The sequence below is a fragment of the Callorhinus ursinus genome, unplaced genomic scaffold (assembly GCF_003265705.2).
Source record: "Callorhinus ursinus isolate GAN/ISIS: 27379988/994484 unplaced genomic scaffold, GSC_fseal_2.0 scaffold2, whole genome shotgun sequence".
NCBI classification, from domain to species: domain Eukaryota; kingdom Metazoa; phylum Chordata; class Mammalia; order Carnivora; family Otariidae; genus Callorhinus; species Callorhinus ursinus.
This window is the reverse complement of record NW_027397064.1, coordinates 19,819,076-19,839,512: the sequence shown is the minus strand read 5'-3', so window position 1 is coordinate 19,839,512 and position 20,437 is coordinate 19,819,076. Positions and strand designations below refer to the sequence as shown.

General features: G+C 45.4%; 1 protein-coding gene across 4 annotated transcripts in view; it reads right to left on the bottom strand.

Annotated features, from left to right (window-relative positions):
• Positions 1 to 3,353: 3,353 nt before the first annotated feature.
• Positions 3,354 to 20,437, bottom strand: part of MREG (melanoregulin) — a 58,032-nt gene continuing 40,948 nt past the window's right edge. For 2 of the 4 annotated variants that reach the window (XM_025891961.2, XM_073878940.1), the window contains exons 3-5: positions 7,032 to 7,122; positions 5,734 to 5,897; positions 3,354 to 5,003 (exon numbers count right to left, since the gene is read on the bottom strand). In XM_025891961.2, the coding sequence (XP_025747746.1) occupies positions 4,869 to 5,003; positions 5,734 to 5,897; positions 7,032 to 7,122 (390 nt within the window). In that variant the 3' untranslated portion in view covers positions 3,354 to 4,868. The remainder of the gene's footprint in view (positions 5,004 to 5,733; positions 5,898 to 7,031; positions 7,123 to 20,437) is intronic. The other 2 variants (XR_012374245.1, XM_073878938.1) reach the window with 2 other exon arrangements.

The window sequence follows — 20,437 nt, the reverse complement described above, 5'->3', positions numbered from 1 at the left end:
TGGCTCTTTATGGCAAGTTCTGGGAGAGGGTCCTGAGAAATGAAGAAGGCTCACTGGACAACTTGGAGCCCCACTGCCACAGCTGGTCTCAAGGCCACACTCATAACAGCCATCATCTCTCTCCTCTGAATTCCTGAACAGTACTCCTCAAAACTCTCAAGGTCATCAAAAGGAAGGAAAAGTCTGAGAAACTATCGTAGCCAAAAGGAACCTAGGGGGCCATGGAGACTAAATGCAATATGATGTCCTGGATGGGATCCCAGAAGAGAGAAAGACATTTGGCATAAACTAGTATCTGAATAAACTATGGGCTTTAGTTTGTCATCACGTATCAGCATTGGCTCATTAGATGCGACGAACGTACCAATACTAAGGTAAGACGTTAATAGTGGGGAAAACTTCGTGTGAGGCGTATAGCACCCCTTTACAATCTTTGCAACTTTTCTGTAAATCTAACACTATTCTAAAACTAAGTTTATTTTTTTTAAATAACAAGGGAAAAAATGGATCACTTATGCATTGGTGGGTCTGATAAAAACCCAGCTCCTCATGAGTTTTTCAAATGATGTGTAATTCTCACCTGTAAACAGAACGGCCTTGCCCCAGAACCCTAGAGGTCTGTGTTGTTATTCTCCTACTGACTTCTCCATAAATTCCGCACGGCATCTTTTCTTATCCCCGAGACTTTTATTTATTTATTTTTTTAAAAGATTTATTTATTTATTTATTTGAGAGAGAGAATGAGAGAGAGAGAATGAGAGATAGAGAGCACTAGAGGGAAGAGGGTCAGAGGGAGAAACAGACTCCCTGCTGAACAGGGAGCCCGATGTGGGACTCGATCCCGGGACTCCAGGATCATGACCTGAGCCAAAGGCAGTTGCTTAACCAACTGAGCCACCCAGGCACCCTCCCCGAGACTTTTATAATCAAAGGTGTCTGCAGGGTCGTAGCCTGGACTTGCCTTGGAGCCTTTTCCTGCCCTAGACCTCCCTCAGGGGTCTAAGATTTTCATGTCGCCCAGCTATCTGAGGTGGAAGAGTATTTCCAGGTGAGAACGTAAAGAGCCCTACCAAGTGTTCTGCTGCCCTCTTAGCAGTGTGGGAGGTGAAAGATGAAATAACTTGACCTTTCCTTTGGGGAAGATGTTCCAGCAATGCCCTTGACCACTGGGCCCCTAGAAACTTCACTGAAGGGATAGGTCCCTGAGACTGTAGGATTTATCTCCCATCCTCTGAAGCGTATGTCTTTTCTCCATGCATTTGCTACTTCGTACTCCTCAGATCTAATGCCAGTGATTGAGATGACTCATGTGATATTCTGCAGAATGACCAACTGGTACCTATTCTCTTGGACTATATTAGACAGGGTGGGAGAGTCTAGCTCTGGAGCAAGTCCATAAATGTTACTGTTGTCCATCCCAAGTAAATGCAAACATTCCTGGTCTGCCTTTCTGATGAGAATGGAAAGAACCTATTTGCCAGATCACTGGCCACATTCCACGTAGCTGAGTCTGTGCTAATTTGTTCTCACAAAGATTGTCCATCCAGCTCAGCAGCTTCAATTAAGGCTCCCACTTGGTTGAGTTTTCAATAATCCACTTTCATTCTCTGGCATCCATCTAGTTTTCACAGGGGCCAGCGTGGTGAATTGAATGGAACTGTGGTCAAGACCAATGCTCCTGTAACCTTTAGGTCTTTAAGGGTAGCACTAATCTCTGCCACTTCCCTGGGATGCAATGTTGATTTTGGTTTCCTATCATGGTCAGGGGCTGGAACAGTTTTAGAGCTTTCCACTAAGCTCTCCCACTGGGACGGTTTTTAACTCACAGGCCAAGAAATGAATGATGCGCCTGCCAAGTCCCAAATACACTCAGCCCAATAATTTATTCTGGAAGTGGGGAGATGACCATTGGATAGATCCATGGACTCAATGGACCTACTATGATTTAGACCTGATATAGGACTCCGTAAGTCCCATAGGCCTCCATTCTCAAAGGCACACTATCATGATACTCTTGTCCTTGAGCATCAGTGTCAAGTTCATCCTCAGAGTGTGTTTGTACACTCTTTTCCTCAGTGTACAGTTATCCAGGTAAATAACCATAGGTCGTTCTGAGGAAGGACTAGGAGAGTCTTTGCCATATATACTTGCAGTGGTGTTGCAAAGACCTCCTCTTGGGGATCTAGACTGTCCTTCAGTCAGTAGTTTTTCCATCTGGAAAATAGCCAAGGTCTGGAAACTTGGCAAGAGATAACTTTGTTAGGGTGGCTGTACCCTATCTATCTCCTGGTCATCCATCTTTGAGATCTTTCGCTGGTATAGCTTGAGCAATATTCTTACTGGTTACCCCTCTGTTCTGCCTCTAGGGATGCTATGCTGTGTTCTATTAACCATCTCCAACTTTCTCTGTAGGTACCCTCAGACCTGGCCACTCATAATGATCCTTGTGCCCACTTTGCTTCTGGCAGTAAAGCACTGCCCCTGGGCCCCTATTCTTCCATCCCCATTGTTATTAGTGAGCCCACTTCTGGAACAGCATCTGGACCACAGGCCTTACCACTGAGCTTCTCAGTGATGTGGCTACCCCCTCACCAATGCATTCCTGGTCACCTTGGTCAGTGTGTCCACTGTGCCTTCCTGGGTACCCCCTTTAGGAAAACATGAATACTTGATTGTTTACTGCAATAATATCCATGAAACATGAAATCAGCAAATTATAGGGTTTTCCCCCTGGTGAACATTAAAATAAGTAACTTTTAATATGGAAATTTCCATTCGTCTCTACCATCTGAAATCATCCTGTATACACAAATGAACCTTTGAGAAATACTACAGTGGTCAACAGGGAGACATTTAGAAAGTAGGAAAACCCTCCAGCCCCTTGCACATCTGTGGATCCAGGTCCTGCTGAACACTGTGTGAGTTCTGGAGTGGTCCCTGCAGTCACCCTTGAGCCTGTCATGTACTGCGGTGTCCCCTGGACCTGAGCACAGATCTGCCCTTTGACTGGCTTTAGGACAAGCAGGAGGTCCTTAAACCCATTTGCCTATCAGCTTCTTTACCCTTTACTTTAAAGGGATTATGGAAAGAACAATCTGTTCCTTCTTATTTCTTGGAAATATCACACACATCCAACTGAAAAGTAAATAGAGAAACTTTTTAATTCCCTGCAAGGAAAAATTCCTGGATACTTCCATTTTTCTTATAATCACAGAGACATTCTTATCCTTACTCAAACATTACCAAAAATAAAGACAATGTTTACAATTTATTCTACAAAGATGCAAACAATCTCATCAAAAAAAAAGCAGAAAGACAAGACACGAATTCCAAGGACAGACATGAAAACAATACGATTTTCAAAGATTTATTGTTTATTTTTTGTTTGTTTTTATTCATTTCACTATTTGTACGTTTATCTCGCAAGAGCCTACAGAAGTGAGGGAAATTGTCTGCAGGCTAATTTTAAACAACATGAGAGAGAGGTTAAGTGTTAAATATAAAAAATAAAACTTTTAGCTTACTTACTATACTAGAAAGAATCTTCCTGAAACATGTCAGTTAAATTGGTCTGCAATGCATTAAGAAATGGAGAACATGTATTTCCTCTAAGAAATATTTCAAACATTGTGTACACTATCAAAAGAGCTGGTCAGCAAGTTTTCAAGTCACAATCCCCTGGACAAACTAAAGACAAGTTACCTTTTACCTGAAGTCAGAAGAGCAAAGTCTGTAGGAGTAAAAATATTGCCAGTGTTCTCAGCAATCTACCCTTACATCTGACAGGTTCTGAAAGTCTATTCAATAAAGTGAACCATGATTTATTTCCTGCAAGCTCCTTGCTTAAGTGGCATGTAACTTTCGAGGCTGGACTTCTCAGTCTGTGGAGAGAGAAGCAAGCCGTACTGGCAGCATTGCTCCATCTTGAAAATCCTCCTCCGAACGGGAAAAGAGTCCAGCAATGACCTTCCTTGCAACACTGCCCCCACACTCAGAGCTGCAAGTCTGCACTGCGGGTCGCTGGGCAGGGGCGACTCTCAGCCACTAAGCCAGTAGCAGATTAAAGAAAAGAGAAGGAAGTGGAGGTCAAACGTTTCAGTTGATAGATGCTATCCCAGATAACATAGCAAGGGCTCGTGGTCTAGAAATGGATGAGATGTCAAAATGAGGTAACCAGGTATTGATAATGTTGAGAATTTAAGATGCAAGTCCCACCGCTGAAGATGGAGCTTTTTGACATGGCGCTGCAAGGAGTTCTGCCTGGGATCGATCTATTTGGAAGTCTCTTCTGGGCAGCACTGTTAGATATTTCTATTATCTGCTACATCGGAACCTCTGAATAATCATGACTTATACTCAAGATGCCTCTGACACCTGCAAGGTTCTGAAGGATCTTCCAAATCAAAGAAAGGTCATATAATGCCTGGTATTATTTTGGCATTAGCCTATATTATATAACGATTATTTAAAATTCAGTAATCCATATTTGGGCTCAATGATAGCACTATCAATCTTACTGTTTTCTTACCTAGAACATCCCATTCTCCCAATAGGCTTATTGCACGACCAAAACCAAAGTGGGGACAGTGGGTTCTTGAAATCTAATCAGCCAGGAGGAAAGATCCCATCGGCCAACTCCCTGATACAAGATCACCAGCGTTATCTCAACGCAACCCGAACACTCCTTACAGTAACATCCTCTTGAAGACCAAATATTCCAAACCCTTAGTTTTTTATAGGATTTAGAATCATTTTTCACTTAGCTAACCCTACACTTGCTTACTGTCTTCTATATGCATTTGTCCAACTTGGGTTGGCTGTTGAGTACCAGTCGAGGGGAATCCCAATTCTGCCTCCTTGACTCTCCTTTACGGACTTGGAAACGGAAGGTAGTGCAGTTCTCTCTGGCCATCTGCCAGGCTTGAGACTCCAGGCTTCTTGGGGTAAGTTCGACTGGCAATTTTAAAGAACTCTTCTGCTGCATCAAGAGCAATGAGACGATCCTGCCAAAGATTTAAACATACAAATGTCAAGAACTCAACCATGTCAATGGGAAAACCAATCCAATAACAATACCCGCCCTAGAAATAATCACAAGCAAGTAAAACATTTCTTCAATTTTTCTCAACAAATTTAGAGATGTCCCTTAACCCTTTGCTTACATTATCCAAGAAATGTTCCACACTCTTATTAGAGTCCCTTCAAATGCTTTTTTAATCTTAGGTTATATAAACAATGTTTCTCACATCTCTTTGACCTACAAACGGTTCAAAAAGCTGACCGCAGAGCAGAAGTGGCTGAAAAGTACAGATTCTTGAGCCACAAACTGAGCCTTAATAGGGCTGAGTGCAATCCAGAAATCTGAATATTTAAAGCCCTTCAGGTGGTTCCGATGCTGCTGGCCCCTGGAAACCAGCATATAAGATACCACCTCAAGGTGTGGTGTTGCTGGTGGTGCTGGAATGATGAGTATTTGGAATAACAGAAAAGAAAAATTTAAAGCAAAATGAGGGCACGTAAAAAATATATCCACTGGGGTGCCTGGGTGGCTCAGTCGGTTAGGCGTCTGCCTTCGGCTCAGGTCGTGATCCCGGGGTCCTGGGTTCGAGCGCCGCATTGGGCTCTTTGCTCAGCGAGGAGTCTGCCTCTCCCTCTGGCTCTGCCTCTCCCCTGCCTGCTCTCTCTCTCTCTAATAAATAAATAAAATCCTAAAAAAAAAATACACCCACTTACCACAACAAAGAGGTATCTCTCCGAGAGCTCCCAGCTTGTTGGAAAAATACTGGTTTCTTCAGCCAGTTTTAACAATATCTCCCGCGCCTTCCTTGTGTTTTTAGAATCACTGATGGTGCTGAGTTTCGTCACTGACAACAAAGAGTCAGCTTCCTTTTGAAAACCTACGGGGACAAAAACTTTACCCCTCATGTAAATACAGTAGTCACAGGAAATGGCCGTCCTACAGGGGATTAAGAAGGCACCCAGATGTGGACTCCAAACAAACATCAGGAGCCAAGGCACCGTTCCATGGGCTCCCTCCCAGGTCAGTGTGACTGGTAGGGTCTTTAATTGAAGCTCTTTTGAGATTTCTTCTCGTTTAATTTTCTTCGTTAACTTCCCTTCCTAGTTAAGCCTCAGATCCTCACCCACTGACAGCTTGCCGTCCCCCCCTTTTTTTTTCTCTTTTGGCCCTGAAATCTCCCCCCACCCCTTACTCTTCCCCTACCTGCCTGTGCAGTTTGGGACCCACAAAGTGGTTGTCTCCAGGCTTCTCCTTCCCCAAGCCCAGATTCTCTTCCCCGAGGCAATATGCTTGTCTGGTTAAAATTACTCACCCCCAAATATGAAAGACTCAGAGATTTACACCTGCCTGGGGTAACTCACATTATAAAAGGAGACAATTAGGTCACAATAAGGTGAGTAAAGAGGGCAGAGGTCTGTCCCATCTCACTGTACCCCAACTAAAGCAATGGAGGCTGGCGACAGCAACTGGGTACAACCCATGTGAAAAGGTGTGACGCCAAGGTGTCCCGTTCTCCTTCAAGGCAGAAGGACGGAGGACTTCAAACTCGGTGCGTTCATGTTTTAAACACTAAAACGAGGTCATTTTATAACATGAGGGGTCATGTTTACTGCATCACTTCTCTTACAAATAGTATTTCTTCCAACCTGCCTCTTCTTAGACAGCGGCTCCTAACTGGCCAACCATGCTCATCTAATTCAATCCATGACGGACACTGCCAAAAACATTCCGTGGCAGTGCCCACCTGCTTCCCCTGCCCTGGGATACTCCACACTGAGGACAAATGGAGTAGCACATGGCAAAATACGTCCTCAAGACACGGGCTGGTGGTAACAGAAACATCAGATGTTTGTGCTGGAGGACACAAGGAGGGCAAGCTTGGGGCCATAATTAGTACGCGGCAGCTCCCACCAGTCAGCCGCAGACGTGCCTTTTACACACGCAGAAGAGAGGGAAGAAGAATGATCACCACTGGTGATTTGCACCATTCCATGATCACTTTCAGACTCACCTAAATCCTCTAAAATGCGTTTCCATCTATTTCTCACTTCCCTCCGAATCTGCCGCAGGGTGTAGATATCATAGTTGAGTTTTTGCCACTCCTGTAGGAAAATGAAAATGCAGCTTTATTTTTACCCCTGGGCCTCCACTGCTACCTAATTCCCAAACGGAAGTGAAACATGTGGGCCTCCTCTTCACCAGGCTTCAAAACCTTTCTGGAAAGAGAGGAGGGCACGGGTAAGAAGTCCACAGGAATCCATCGGCTACCAGTTCTGGGGCATTCATTAAAGTCTCCCCATTCCTGGTCTCAGTCTCAGTGCTCTTACCTGTAAAGTGGGGATAACAGTGACGACTTCATTCCAGGCCGTTATAAAGATTAAAGGTATACAGGAGCACAACACCCGCACGCACTGAACCCCCAATAAAACCCATGTATGACCAAAGCCATTTTATTCCTTGAGAAACCGAGGCCCAAAGACGTTAACTGGGGAATCCAATACCATGCAGCTAACTGGTACCAGAATTGGTATTTGAATCCAGGTCTGACTCCAAAGTCCATGAGAAAAACGACACACACCAAGAATTTATTTCTTCTTCCTTTATTATCAGAGTGAAGTAGACCTGGGAATCCCAAGTTTCTGGATTCCCAGCCAACATTTTCTTCACCGTATCTCATCATCACTCTCTCTCACTTCTGTTCCATGACAGGGCGAATCTTTCAGGCATTCTTCAGAACTATTAAAAAGCTATCGTTATGAAAACTTCACTCTTATGGGCAGTAGGCCATCACGTTGGTCCCCAAACAGAACTTGAATTTTTCAGGAGCCTTGGAATCTTTATTAAGCTAAGTGTTTCTTTTACATGTCACGGACATTTATTGTTAAGGAGTCTTATCTATACAGAACAGTCATTTTATGGAGAATACCTTTTCCTTTCAGCAAAAACATTAACCACACAACTATTCTAATGCACAGCTCAAAAGAACATCGTTCTTAACGCTCAACTGAAGACTCAGGTATGTGATACTCTAACTTCTCGAACTGCATTTGTTTCAGGGATGACACTATTTTCCTATAGTTCCTGTCCAGGCTGGCCTTGCTCATTGCTAATCAACTTTCGTGACTGGCTAAGAGAAATCAATTTAGCTGCCATTCACAAATAATTATAGATTCCACTTTGAAAAAGAAAAGCCAGCAAAATAAAGGGTATTTTGTTACGACTGCGTTTTAGGTCTTGTATCTAAGGATAGGCCATCAAAAGGGCATAGGATTTCAGCCATTTTTTAGAAGCCAGAAAGTGGGGGAATTTGAGTACTGTTTCCTGGTCTTCTGTGGGTTTTGTTTTTTTTTTTTTTGGTTTTTGAACCTAAGACGCGTGTGTACATGTGTGGGCACGAGTGTGTGGTGACTGGAGTTAGGGATAAAACCTGTGCCCTAGAAGAAAGCAGAGTTAACAGAGTCATCTTGGAAATATGCAACCGTGCCCTCATCTTGAGCATCGTGTTAAAGTGCATGATATATATAATCCCCTACAGAGTGTGTAAGTTGGGGGGAAACCTCAAGTATTGTTGTTCTCATTGGATGGGCCTTATTGTGCCACATCGGCCATTCAGGGCATAGCATCTTGGAAAAGAACATGGCTGCTGGAACCATACCGCCCGGGTCTGGGTCCAGGCTCCATCATTTCTTAACAGCCTGGCTTTGGGCAAGTTCATAACTGTGTCTCATGGCCTCTTGTGCAGCACGGGGACACAAGTACTACCGACCTCACAGGCTTATTCTGAGGATCACATGTGTTCATGCAAGCCCTGAAAGGGGGTGCTTGATGCACATTCTCCTCCATGTCAGGGTAGACACGATTAAGAAACAATTTTCCAAGACTCAGGATGGTTTCTATCATGAGGATTGAGGGAAGTATCTCATTTGGGAGGACCTCCAGAAGAAAAAGTGCTCAGCTCTTAGCATCAGGTATGGTTTTACTTCTCCTGAAAACTGTTTCATCATTCTGGACGTTATTTGTAACTGGTCAGTTTCCACCAAGTGAAAATACAGAGTCCTTTGACAGAAAATTGATAGGATGTCGTAAGCATTTTTGAATGACCAAAATTTCAGGCTACTTTTTATGTCTTTATTCATGCTTTTTCTCTTCTCATCTTCTGTCTTGTGCTTCTCTCACTGCCTTTTCATGTGAGTTGCTTCGGTCCTTTTTGCTAAAAAGAAGATTGTAAATAAATAAAATATTACACAGAGCAGCACTGCGCTGATTCTCAGTGAAACGGGCCCTCCTTAAATGGAAAGTGATCGGGCTTTTAGAAACACTTGATTCAAGAAACCCACACAATCAAAAAAATCCGCAGATGAGTTTTGCCTTCTGTCTTCACACAACCTTAAATTATGTAACAAACCACTAGGTGGCTTCATTAACCTGTGATTCAAGGTCTCTGAGATGCTTTCTTGGCTTCTTCCGCTGATGCCCCAGAACTTGTTCCCTGAGCTCAAAGCAGCCAAATCCTACTCTTTCAGAGCCCCAGCCTCACTGAGCCGTCCAAGCTTCAGACTTTTTTTTTTTAACTCTTCTCTTCTTGCTGCCCACCTATCAGCTATTTTGCTATTCTTAAATTCCAACACTGCATGTCCTACAAATTCGTTCTCTTTCAGTATCTGTTATTCTAATAAAAGCGCTTGATGGAGAAGCGACACTATGACATGGAAAAATCTGCTACAGACGGATCCCCACATGACGCATCAACTGACTTGTGCACGGGAAGTGCTTGTTAAGATTAACGGGATGAAACCATGCACTTCATATATCTGGATTATTACTGTTGTCTTTTGACAGAATGGTCATGGATAATAATCACATACGAAAGTATCTGGAAGTTTTGTGCAAAATGTAAAGCTCTAAAACCAGTAGAAGCATGGGTAGGGTTTTAACTAAGAATTGGCTTTTGATAAAATAAATGAGGAGGGAATTTGAATTTGTCTTTAATATGACCCCAAAGAACAGAATCCGAATGCAACAAATGAGAAACAGTGATGTACAAAATCTTACCCACAGCTAAACAAACTAACTCACCTATTCCCTGATACCAGAGAAAAGCAAGTCTTGTGGGTGCCCTGCAATTTTTAAGTCGTCACATTTCGTTTTTAGACAAATAATTTTAAAATAACAGAGACCGGGGGTGCCTGGATGGAGCAGTCATTTGAGTGTCCGGCTCTTGGTTTCAGCTCAGGTCATGATCTCGGGGTCCTGGGATTGAGCCCTGCATCGGGCTACGTGCTCTGCTCAGAATCTACTTGGGATTCTCTCTCTCCCTCTCCCCCCTCCCCTCTCTAAAATAAATAAATAATTTTAAAAAAATAACAAAGACCAATTACTCTTCACAAGTGAGTTGAAATTCAAACCCACTAGACATCAAAAGTTGGCCTTATTTTCTAAAATTATCTTTTGTTTGTCTTTTGCGAAATCCTGATGTAATACATTATGCTCATCTTGACACAGTGGCCTGAAACTTTAACAACAAGTCAATTAGCAAAGGTGTCATAAAATAAATAATGCAGGGGGTGGCTGGGTGGCTCAGTCAGTTAAGCCTCCAATTCTTGATTTCGGCTCAGGTCATGATCTCAGGGTCGTGAGAGGGAGCCCCACATCGGGGGGGGGGAGTCCATGCTCAGCAGGGAGTCTAACTGAGATTCTCTTTATCCCTCTCCCTCTGCCCCTCCCATTCCCCACCCCGGAAAGAAGGAAGGAAGGAAGGAAGGAAGGAAGGAAGGAAGGAAGGAAGGAAGGAAGGAAGGAAGAATTGGTTGCACAAGGTACTTGAGAGCCGAGTCCAAGTGAAAGACATGTGATTGAAAGTGCTACTTAAGGCACGTAGAGCAGATTCTTGAGGTGCTTCTCCTCTGTTTGTTGGCCCACCAGACTGAGGCCAGATAAGAAGGCCGAGGCAACAAGACAGGAGATCAAAGGACTCTATTACTGTGAGGTTGTGGATGAATGGGACACTTTAAAAGTACTTCACATTTCTTGCTAAAAAAGGTGATGTATGCATTTAGAGAAATGTACTCTAACAAGAGGCTACATATATTTTAAGTCATCTTAAACTCAGGAACAACTTCAAAAGTGATCAACTTATTTTTAGTTATAAAAATAATATAATCACATGGAAGTAAAAACCCTAAAAGAACAGAAGGGTCTAAAATGAAAATGAAAAGTCTGCTTTCCTATCTTCTTTTTCTTACCTTATTCCTCAATAGTACGCTCAACTTTGGCTGTATATTAGAATCATCCAGGGAGCATTTTTTAAAATACCAATGCACGAGATCCACCTCCCAGGCTGATGAAATCAGAATCCTTTGAAGGGGTGCCAGGTTTGAAATCCAATACCTTACGTCCGTCAGCATACCCCCACCGGGGCAGTAATGGGCACCTAAACCAGCTCCTCAAAGGAGATGCAGCTAAATCTGTGAGGCTCTCAAGAGCGACCAGGAGAGATGTTCTCCCTTCCCCTGGACAATGTAGTGAGAGGGTAAGAAACCTAGAACTAACTAGAACTGCTCCTTCACTGTGACTGCCCTGAGCAGAGTCAGCCTAAGGAAGAAGTCAACTCTCAGAGGAGGACAAAGGTGAAAGAATCAGAGAGAGAGCGAGAGCCTAAGGACATCTGGGCCCCAGGAGCCTATCTCATCTGAAGTCAGTCGTACTTCTGGAACTCTCTGTCATCCAACACAATTCCACGTAGGTTTAGACAACTGGAGCTCTTTCTCTGCTCCCTGCATCCGAAAGATTCATGTTACAAAGTGCACTCACTGAGTACATAAGCAAAAAGGAAACTATAACTACCGCACAAAACATTAGTCTCACGTTTTCCTACCTCTGGCTCCTGGGGGAGAACGTTCGGCATATAGACCTATTTAGCTGAGCGAGGTTATGGCTTACAGAGAATGCAGTGTTAACGGCTCGATCTTTCTGTCCCAGAAGTGACTTAGGCAATGACACAAATATAATAGCAGTCCTTTTCTGGGTCTAGGGAACGCTTTACGGTGCCTCCCCTGAATTCTGTCCATCAGAGCAGAGCTTCTCACTTGGGCAAGACTGTTAGAAGAGCAGAGAGGATGTAGCTTATATCTCCATCACTGATCTGATGGAGAGGGGTCCAGCTACCATTGACTTAACCACTCAATTCCCTTACTTAAAAACATATGTTGAATCTTTCTGTCTGGATCTAATGATCAGTTCAAAGTTAACTTTTGATCCATAATAACTTTGAGTCAAAACCTATTCACCATCTGAAACCCAAGCATTAGGATATCTTGGTTTCTGTCTTTCTTGGATGGTCAAAAACCATCTTCAGAAGAAGAAGATGTTCATACCCAGGCTTAAATCCTCTTTGTCGTCACCTTCATTCCATATCCCAGGATCAGACAGTCACAAACTGAACTTTAAGAAATGGTCTTTATTGTATTTGATCGGCAAGAAGAGCCTTTCCCAAATTTTGCATGAGTTATGTTATTTCCCTCATGCTCAACTGCCAGTAGCAGTCAAGCCAGAATTCAAATCTACTTCCAAAGTCTACCTACCCTTAATTTAAAAAAGGAAACACGGCGCCTGGGTGGCTCAGATGGTTAAGCATCTGCCTTTGGCTCAGGTCATGATCCCAGTGTCCTGGGATTGAGTCCCGCATCGGGTTCCCTGCTCCTTGGGAGCCTGCTTCTCCCTCTGCCTCTCTCTCTCTCTCTCTCTCTCTCTCTGTCACCCATGAATAAATAAATAAAATCTTAAAAAAAAAAAGGAAACAGAAAAGAATGACTAGTTATTGTTGCTACCCCAACACAGCTTCCTTTTTCTTGCATATTTATGGTTTGTTTATGTAAGTTAGGTAATACATTTATATGATCCACAATCCAAAAAGTAATAAAGGCCCTGTCCCCCAGCCATCAGTGTCCTTTCTACAAATAAGGAATGTTACCAACTTCTCCCGCACCCTTGCATTTTTTTCCCTCATAAATGCTGGCATACTATATCCTGTACTTTTCACTTAATATATTTTAGCAATCATTCTGTATCAGAATATAAAGTTCCAGATCCTTCTTTAACTTGACTTTTTTACCATTTGGTGTAGACAGACACAAAATTATAATAAACATATACATTTGGGGTGCCCGGTTGGCTCAGTTGGTAGAGCATGCAAGTCTTGATCTCAGGGTTGTATGTTTGAGCCCCACATTAGGTATAGAGATTACTTAAAAATAAAATCTTTAAAGGGGCGGCTGGGGGAGTCAGTTAAGCGTCTGAGTTCGGCTCAAGTCATGATCTCAGGGGTCCTGGGATTGAGCCCCTCGTCGGGCTCTGCACTCAGTGGGGAGTCTGTTTGCCCTTTTCTCTCTCTCCCTCTGCCCTCCCCCACTCATGCTCGCCCTCTCTCTCAAATAAATAAATAAAATCTTTAAAAAAATAAAAATCTTTTAGAAACGTATATATATTTGTTTTATAGAAAATGTCCCCCCAAAATTACAATATTTTCCTAAACGTACCTCAAAACTAAAAAATGCCTTAAGACCTTTTGCTTCCCCATCATTCTTTATTCATTCATTATGACGGTCATAAATGATCAAGGACTCACATGTGTCCTGCGCCATAGATGTCCCTTCGGGAATTTCCACTTCAACTCAACACTGACACGTTGGCTATAACAACATTGCCTTGGATGAAAGTTAAACATCTAGATCAGGGAATGGCATAGTGAATGGGACCCCAACACTTTTACTTGAAAATGACAGCTTCTTGGTAAAGTAGATCCTTTGAACACTGTTAACTGCTATCTCTTTCTTTCAATTTTTGCCAGTTTATATCATCTCATACTACTTTCTACTTAGGACGAAGAGAGATTCTCTAAAGGATAGAAAAATCATATGGCCTGCATCTCTAGTCCAGTTTTCCTTCATTTTGTATGTGGTGGGAAATATCTGATAAGTCAGAGACATGTAATATGTGGAGGCACATCTGCTAACAGATTCTCTCATGTTTGCTTCTCACAGAGAAATGCGAGATGGATAATACAGATGAGGGTAGTTTTGCAACTACTGAAGGGTACTCAAAACTGTTGATGTCAGTCTGGCGAAGGGTTTTCAGTAATGCAGGACAGGGCTCAGTGTGGGGGCCTCGTCATCATTTTTATCATTGACTTCGTGAAATCAGAGGCCACAGAGGTAGGAGAGATAGCTGATATACGGCAGGAGAGAAACAAGAGTTGAAAATATGCAACAAATAAGGCCTACAAAATAAAATCTATACATTGAAATTTATTAGGAATAAATGGAGATATATCCTACTGTTAGGCTGAAACAGCAGAACACAGCCAAAGCACCCGATGCAGGGACCCACTTACACAGCAGTTCACATCAAAGACAGGTCTAGGGTTTGAATCAACCAAAAGCTCCAAATCCACCCAAAATGGGGCATTCAGTCTGCATTTCTCGGGCACTTGCTTTGTGCCAAGCACAAGTCTGGGCTTCCCGAAATAAATAGCACATGGAGCCTGCCCTAAAGGTAGCCCCCAAAACGAATGTGTATTATACTGCATTAATCATGAGCATCTCTGCACTCCACACAGAACCACCAGGGGGAAGTGGGGGCGCTGCCTAAAGAGGCATCCTGTCCAACAGTGGTACAGCCAGGAGAGGGACCAAGACGAGATGAGGGGCTTGGAAGCCATGTCATGGCGGTCTGGCTGACGGATCTGCAAACCACAGGCCTTTGGGGGTACGTGATGGCATTCCTCAAGCCTCGACAGCTGCTGTGTGGAGGAAGGATTCCTCTTCTTTTCTCTTCTCTATATACCCTCAAAATGCAGGACTAAGACTAACAGAAAAGCCCCAAGAAGGAAGATCAGCGGAAAAAGGAACTTTCTTTTCAGAATGAAGTCTTTGTAAGACAGTGAGCCCTTCATCACTGGACCTCGAAGGGATCATGTCTACAGGAAATATACCACCGTTGACCTCTGTACAGCTTGGGAGTGAGGGGTGCTGACCTCCTGCAAAGTCAAAAATCCATGCATAACTTTTGATTCCCTGAACTACTGGGCACCTGGGTGGCTCAATTGGTTAAGGTGGCTCAGGTCATGATCCCAGGGTCCTGGGATCGAGCTCCATGTTGGGTTCCGTGCTCAGCGGGGAGTTGGCTTCTCCCTCTCCTCCCCCCTCATGCCCTCTGTCGCTATCTCTGTCTCTCTCAAATAAGTAAATAAAATCTTTTTTTTCTTAAAGATTTTATTTATTTATTTGACAGAGAGAGACACAGAGAGAGAGAGGGAACACAAGCAGGGAGAGTGGGAGAGGGAGAAGCAGGCTTCCCGCGGAGCAGAGAGCCCGATGCGGGGCTTGATCCCAGGACCCTGGGATCACGACCTGAGCCGAAGGCAGGCGCTTAACGACTGAGCCACCCCGGCGCCCCGAGTAAATAAAATCTTAAAAAAAACAAAACTGAACTACTAACAGCCTCCTGTTGACCGGAAGCCTTACCATTAACATACAGAGTCAATTTACATGTATTTTGCGTATTATGTGTATTATATACTGTATTCTTAAAGTAAGATAGAGAAGAGAAAATATTATTAAAATAATAAAGAAAAGAAAATAGGGCCAATGCATTTACAGTACTGTACTGTATTTATCAAAATAAAATTCCTTGTGTAAGTGGACCGGTGCAGTTCAAACCCATGTTGTTCGTGGGTCAACTATATATAACTTTAAATTTCTAAAAAGATTTTATTTGTTTATTTGACAGAGAGAGAGTGAGACAGCAGAAGCAAGGGGAGCGGGAGAGGGAGAAGCAGACCCCCGGCTGAGCAGGGAGCCCGATTCAGGGCTCGATCCCAGGACCCTGGGATCATGACCTGAGCCGAAGGCAGACGCTTAACTGACTGAGACCCGCAGGAGCCCCTAGAAACGTAATTTCTATAGGCTCTTTCAATATAATATATTTTTCCTACATCAACTGACAAAATCTAAAAGAATCTCAAGGCATTTACAAAAAAGTAGAGATAGAGAGGTGGACAGAGAGGTAGAGATAATAGGTATAGAGCACTTACATCTTCCCAGGCACTGCTCCAAGCCCTTTGCATGTATTTACTCAGGTAACCCCCAGGACGTGTGCTACTCTGGGAGACGCACTGTCACATCTTGAGAATGAGAAAACCGAGACAACCTGCCCGAGTGCGCACTAGTGAGACCTGGGGCTTCGCGTCCCAGCAGCGTGGCTGTGGGGCCAATGCACTTTGCCACTGTCCACGCCGCCTTCTAAAACAGGAAGAGAGGGGACGTGTCGGCAGGCAGCAAGGGAGGAAAGGAAGTGGAGGAAGAGCAAAGAAGAACAGCTGACTAGAGAAGAAACCAACCTGCAGCCACAGCAGCTGTGCCCGAGGAGGAACCGAGAAAACACAACTGAAGTCTTGGGAGAGAACTTTTCTCGAGACCAGGTATTTCCAGGCTCTAGCCCAGAATGCTACCAAACCCAACAACAGCCTTCTCGAGGGCTGGCTTGCTGGGAAGTCGTGCTCGAGTCCTTCCTTTGGGGACTTCAGTTCAGAGCAGGTGGAAAGGACCTCAACCCGCTCCCACTCGGCCCGACGCTTTCTTCCCCACGTCCTCTGTGAGCAGAGCGACACGGGCAAAGCCATTCCCTCCGAGGTGTGGGGTGGTAGGTGGTGAGGGGTGGCCTAACTGGCAAAGGTCTGAGATTCTGAGGACCAAGGAGAAAAAGTCAGTATTTGGGCCTGAACTACAATCGTCTGCAACGGAGAGCCATGAAACTCCCCATACTTTTCTGAAACTATGCTTCAGGCTCCAGGACTGGGTAAAAAAAAAAAAAAAAAACCCTGGGTTTCCTAGACTTACCCGAGGTCCTTCCTCTGATCCTCTCTCTTGCTGCCTCACCTCTCATTCTGAAAGGAAGCCAGCCACATTAACCTCCCTTCCCTTGGAAAAGTCCCTGGGGAGCCTGCAGCCCTCTTCCGCCTCACTGTTACCAGGATGCCTAACGCAGAATCCCAGCCATGTCCTCCCCAGAGCACACGGGACCGCCACATCCAGCCAGGGCACTCACTCACACGGCGGGCTTCCTCCTCCCAGACCTCACCAGTGGGCAGCTTTCAGTAGACACCCAAAAGCTTGACCTCATGTGCCATGTCCAAGAAAAAGGATTCGGGAAGGAATCAGCTCATTCTTCTTGAAAAGACAGCTGGGTCACTCCTTGACGCAAGCAGCCATGGTGCCCTGCTCCTCCAACCCTGTGGCTGCCTCAAGCTCTAGCCCACTCTCCAGGCCCCTCTGCCCACTGGCTTCCCTGGGGGGCTTCCACCTACGGCTCTCACTTCCTCATCCCCCCCTCAATTCACCAGTCCCTGGCAGGCGGCCCCCTTTGGAGCAGTTACTCACAGCAAGCGCTAGGCTGCCTTCCCCACCTTCTCGTCTCACCCACGCCGTCAGGGGTGGCCCTCACCCTACCCTAAGAGCATGGACTGCTAACGGCCGGCCCCTTCTAATGTGCCTCTCCGGGTTTCTGCGGGAAAGAGAGGGAAGGCACAGAAAGGTCCCCTATCCCCCTCCCCTGCCTTGGGCCGTCCCATTGCCATCTGCCCAGATGATCCCCCCGACGACTCAGCTCCTGTGGTCACTACTTCTCTGTCGGTCACTCCCGATCTCCTCCCAACCCCACGCCTCCACTGAGGGTCTCCACGGGCCCCTTTCCTCTGGCTGTCTCCACGTGGGGGGACAGGCCACTCTACAGAACCAACGAGACCCCCTGCCAGCCTCCCTCGAGCCAGCAACCACCCCCCCCACGCTCCCAGCTTGGTTCCCCGCTGCCCGCTCTCCTCAGTCCTACACGCCCCGATCCAGACCAGTCATCTGCTCCTGCCGATTTGCCCTCTGCCACACTATTCCCACCGCCCCAGCCTTACCTGGCCTGAGCAGCAGCCAAAACTGGTCCCTCGGCTTCCTTCCAGAAGCTAAGGTCTCCCAACCCCTGAGCTGTCTTCCTGAAGGTGAGGTTGGGTATATTTCTGGGTCAGACTTGGGTGGTGCCCCAGCACTTACTGAATAAAGCTGCAATTCCAAGCAGGCTCGCCATGCTCCGACCAACCAGTCTCGATCCACCACGTCCCCCCTACACATGAGTGCCCCCGCCGCACAGGACCACTGGTCTGTTCTCCACAGCGCCTTGAACCTGTGTGCCTTTGACCACGTTCACTCACCTCCTCATTCGAGAGCCATCTAAATCCTATTCACTCTTCAAGGCTCAGTTCAAAGGCCACCACCTTCAGAGATCTTCACCTTTCTTACCAATTGAAAATAATTGCTTTTTCTTTTGAAATTCCTCAGCCCCTTTATGAAAACTGTTGTAGAGCTATTTACTGTATAGACATTGGTAAAAAGGTATTTGTAATGTCCCCTTCGCTACTAGATTGTAGGATCCTTGGGTACAAGAACCTGGGTTCACCCACGTCTTACACAATCCTCTGTACACAGGGGTGCCCCAGTGGGTTTGCTGAATTCAAAGAAATATGACAAATCACATAAAGGCTGCAGTCTGCCAGTGATTCAGTGCCTATTTTGATCTAGAAACCGGCACTAAATCTTATCAGAAAAAGTTACGTGGGCTCTAATCCATGCCTTTTGTTGACAAGGCTGGTTTGTACCATCAAATTATTTTGATTTCCGTATTTTGGGGAAACGATGAATTTGAGAAGGGTGAAATTAAACAAAATAATCCATTCCCCTCTTGCACTCTGTGCCTGATCAAGCATTTGATATTTCAAAAGTTCTTTTCACATTTGTGCTTTTAAATAATAAGAGATGTTGAGGCCACCCTGTGTGGCAGGTACTGTCCCAGGCATAAAATCCAGTGCGACCGTTTCATGGAGCCCTTTCTAGAGACGTGTGAAGTGAGGCCCTGACAGTTTAAATAACCCAGCTGAGATCTCACAGCTATTAGGAGGAGAACCTAGAATTTAAACACAAGTCTATCTGACTCCATAACCCATGTTCCTCCTGGTATCCTAAGCTGTCCCTCAATTAGGCCCAAATTTAGCCCACTATGCTGTCCTTCCTTGTCACCAGTGTGGAAACTGGGACACAAGGAGAGAAATGGAACATAACATGCAGGGACATTCCAAAAGCGGCTTCTGGCACAGCCACTCGGGTCCAAAACAGAGACAGGCCCCCTCCTCTGTTCTCCAGCTACCCCTCGTTGACTCACTCCTCACTGCCCAGCAGCCAAAGGAGAGACCAGATGCCAGTGCAAGGGGCAGGCTGGGGAGAGCGAGCCAGGAAAGGAGGCCGCGGTCCATTACGCAGAGGAGCTTCCTTTAAACACAGCTGGTTCTGAACAGTGTCAAGGCCACGGACCCAGGAGGGGCATCCTCTTTCAGGGCTATAAAAGCCTATTTTCGCCATCCGCCAGATAGGGTGTGTAAGTGGGAAAGACAGGATTGTATTTCACTATTCCTACACAGCCTGGCCGTTCATTAGCCCTCTGCCTCCCCCCTCAGCCCAAATGGCACAGGATCAAATGACAGAGCAGAGAAACTCGGCGTACTAAAGGATAAACAACAGAGAGATCGACCTTGGATGATTGGGTAGTGAGGAGTGGTGGCCAAGGAGGGCCCAGAGACCTGACACTTAGGTCCTTGGGGGCTCCGGGGCTCGGAGGGCCCTCCAGCTGCTCCCAACAAGGGTTGGCTTTATCTTTTCTGCCTGGACAGCTCTTCGGTCTGGAGCATCTGTTGGTGGCTAGGGTCTATGGAAATGAGCCTTTTCGGCGGGGTAGATCAGACTCAGATGCAGTTCTCGCTCTCCAAGTTTGATCAGACCCACCTCTTCAGTGACATTAAGAATAAACCTCTGGGCTACAGATCTGCATCTGGGTTTCCTCCCTATGGACCTTCCAGAACTATCCACTTGCCCTTCTTCTGAATCAGTGAAAGCTGGGCCTAGTGGGGTTCACAATCCTCCCAGGTCTAGGACCAGCCTGCTGGGCTGACCACCAGGCCCTGAGGCCCCACCCCCACACGCTCTTGAGACTTAAAAGATAGTAAAGTGAAACTTTTCAAAGGTCTGGCAGTTTAGGCAGTTTGACTCTACATATGACTCGGAGTCTCAAACCCCTAATACCATCCTGGAATTACTGCCTGGAGTGCCTTGGAGAGGCACAGCCCTACCGTGCTAGCTAAAGCGGTCCCACTGTCCCTTGCAATGCTCATGTGTCTTGACCTAGAACTAAAGCTAGAATGTTGACCTAGAACAAGTCAGACGTAAATGCCAAGCAAAGCCTTTCCAGCTCTTCTTGTTTATTTTCATTCCCCAGCTCTGCCAGGGTTCTGGAAACAGACTACTTCGCAGCCAGAGGCCCCTGACCTAA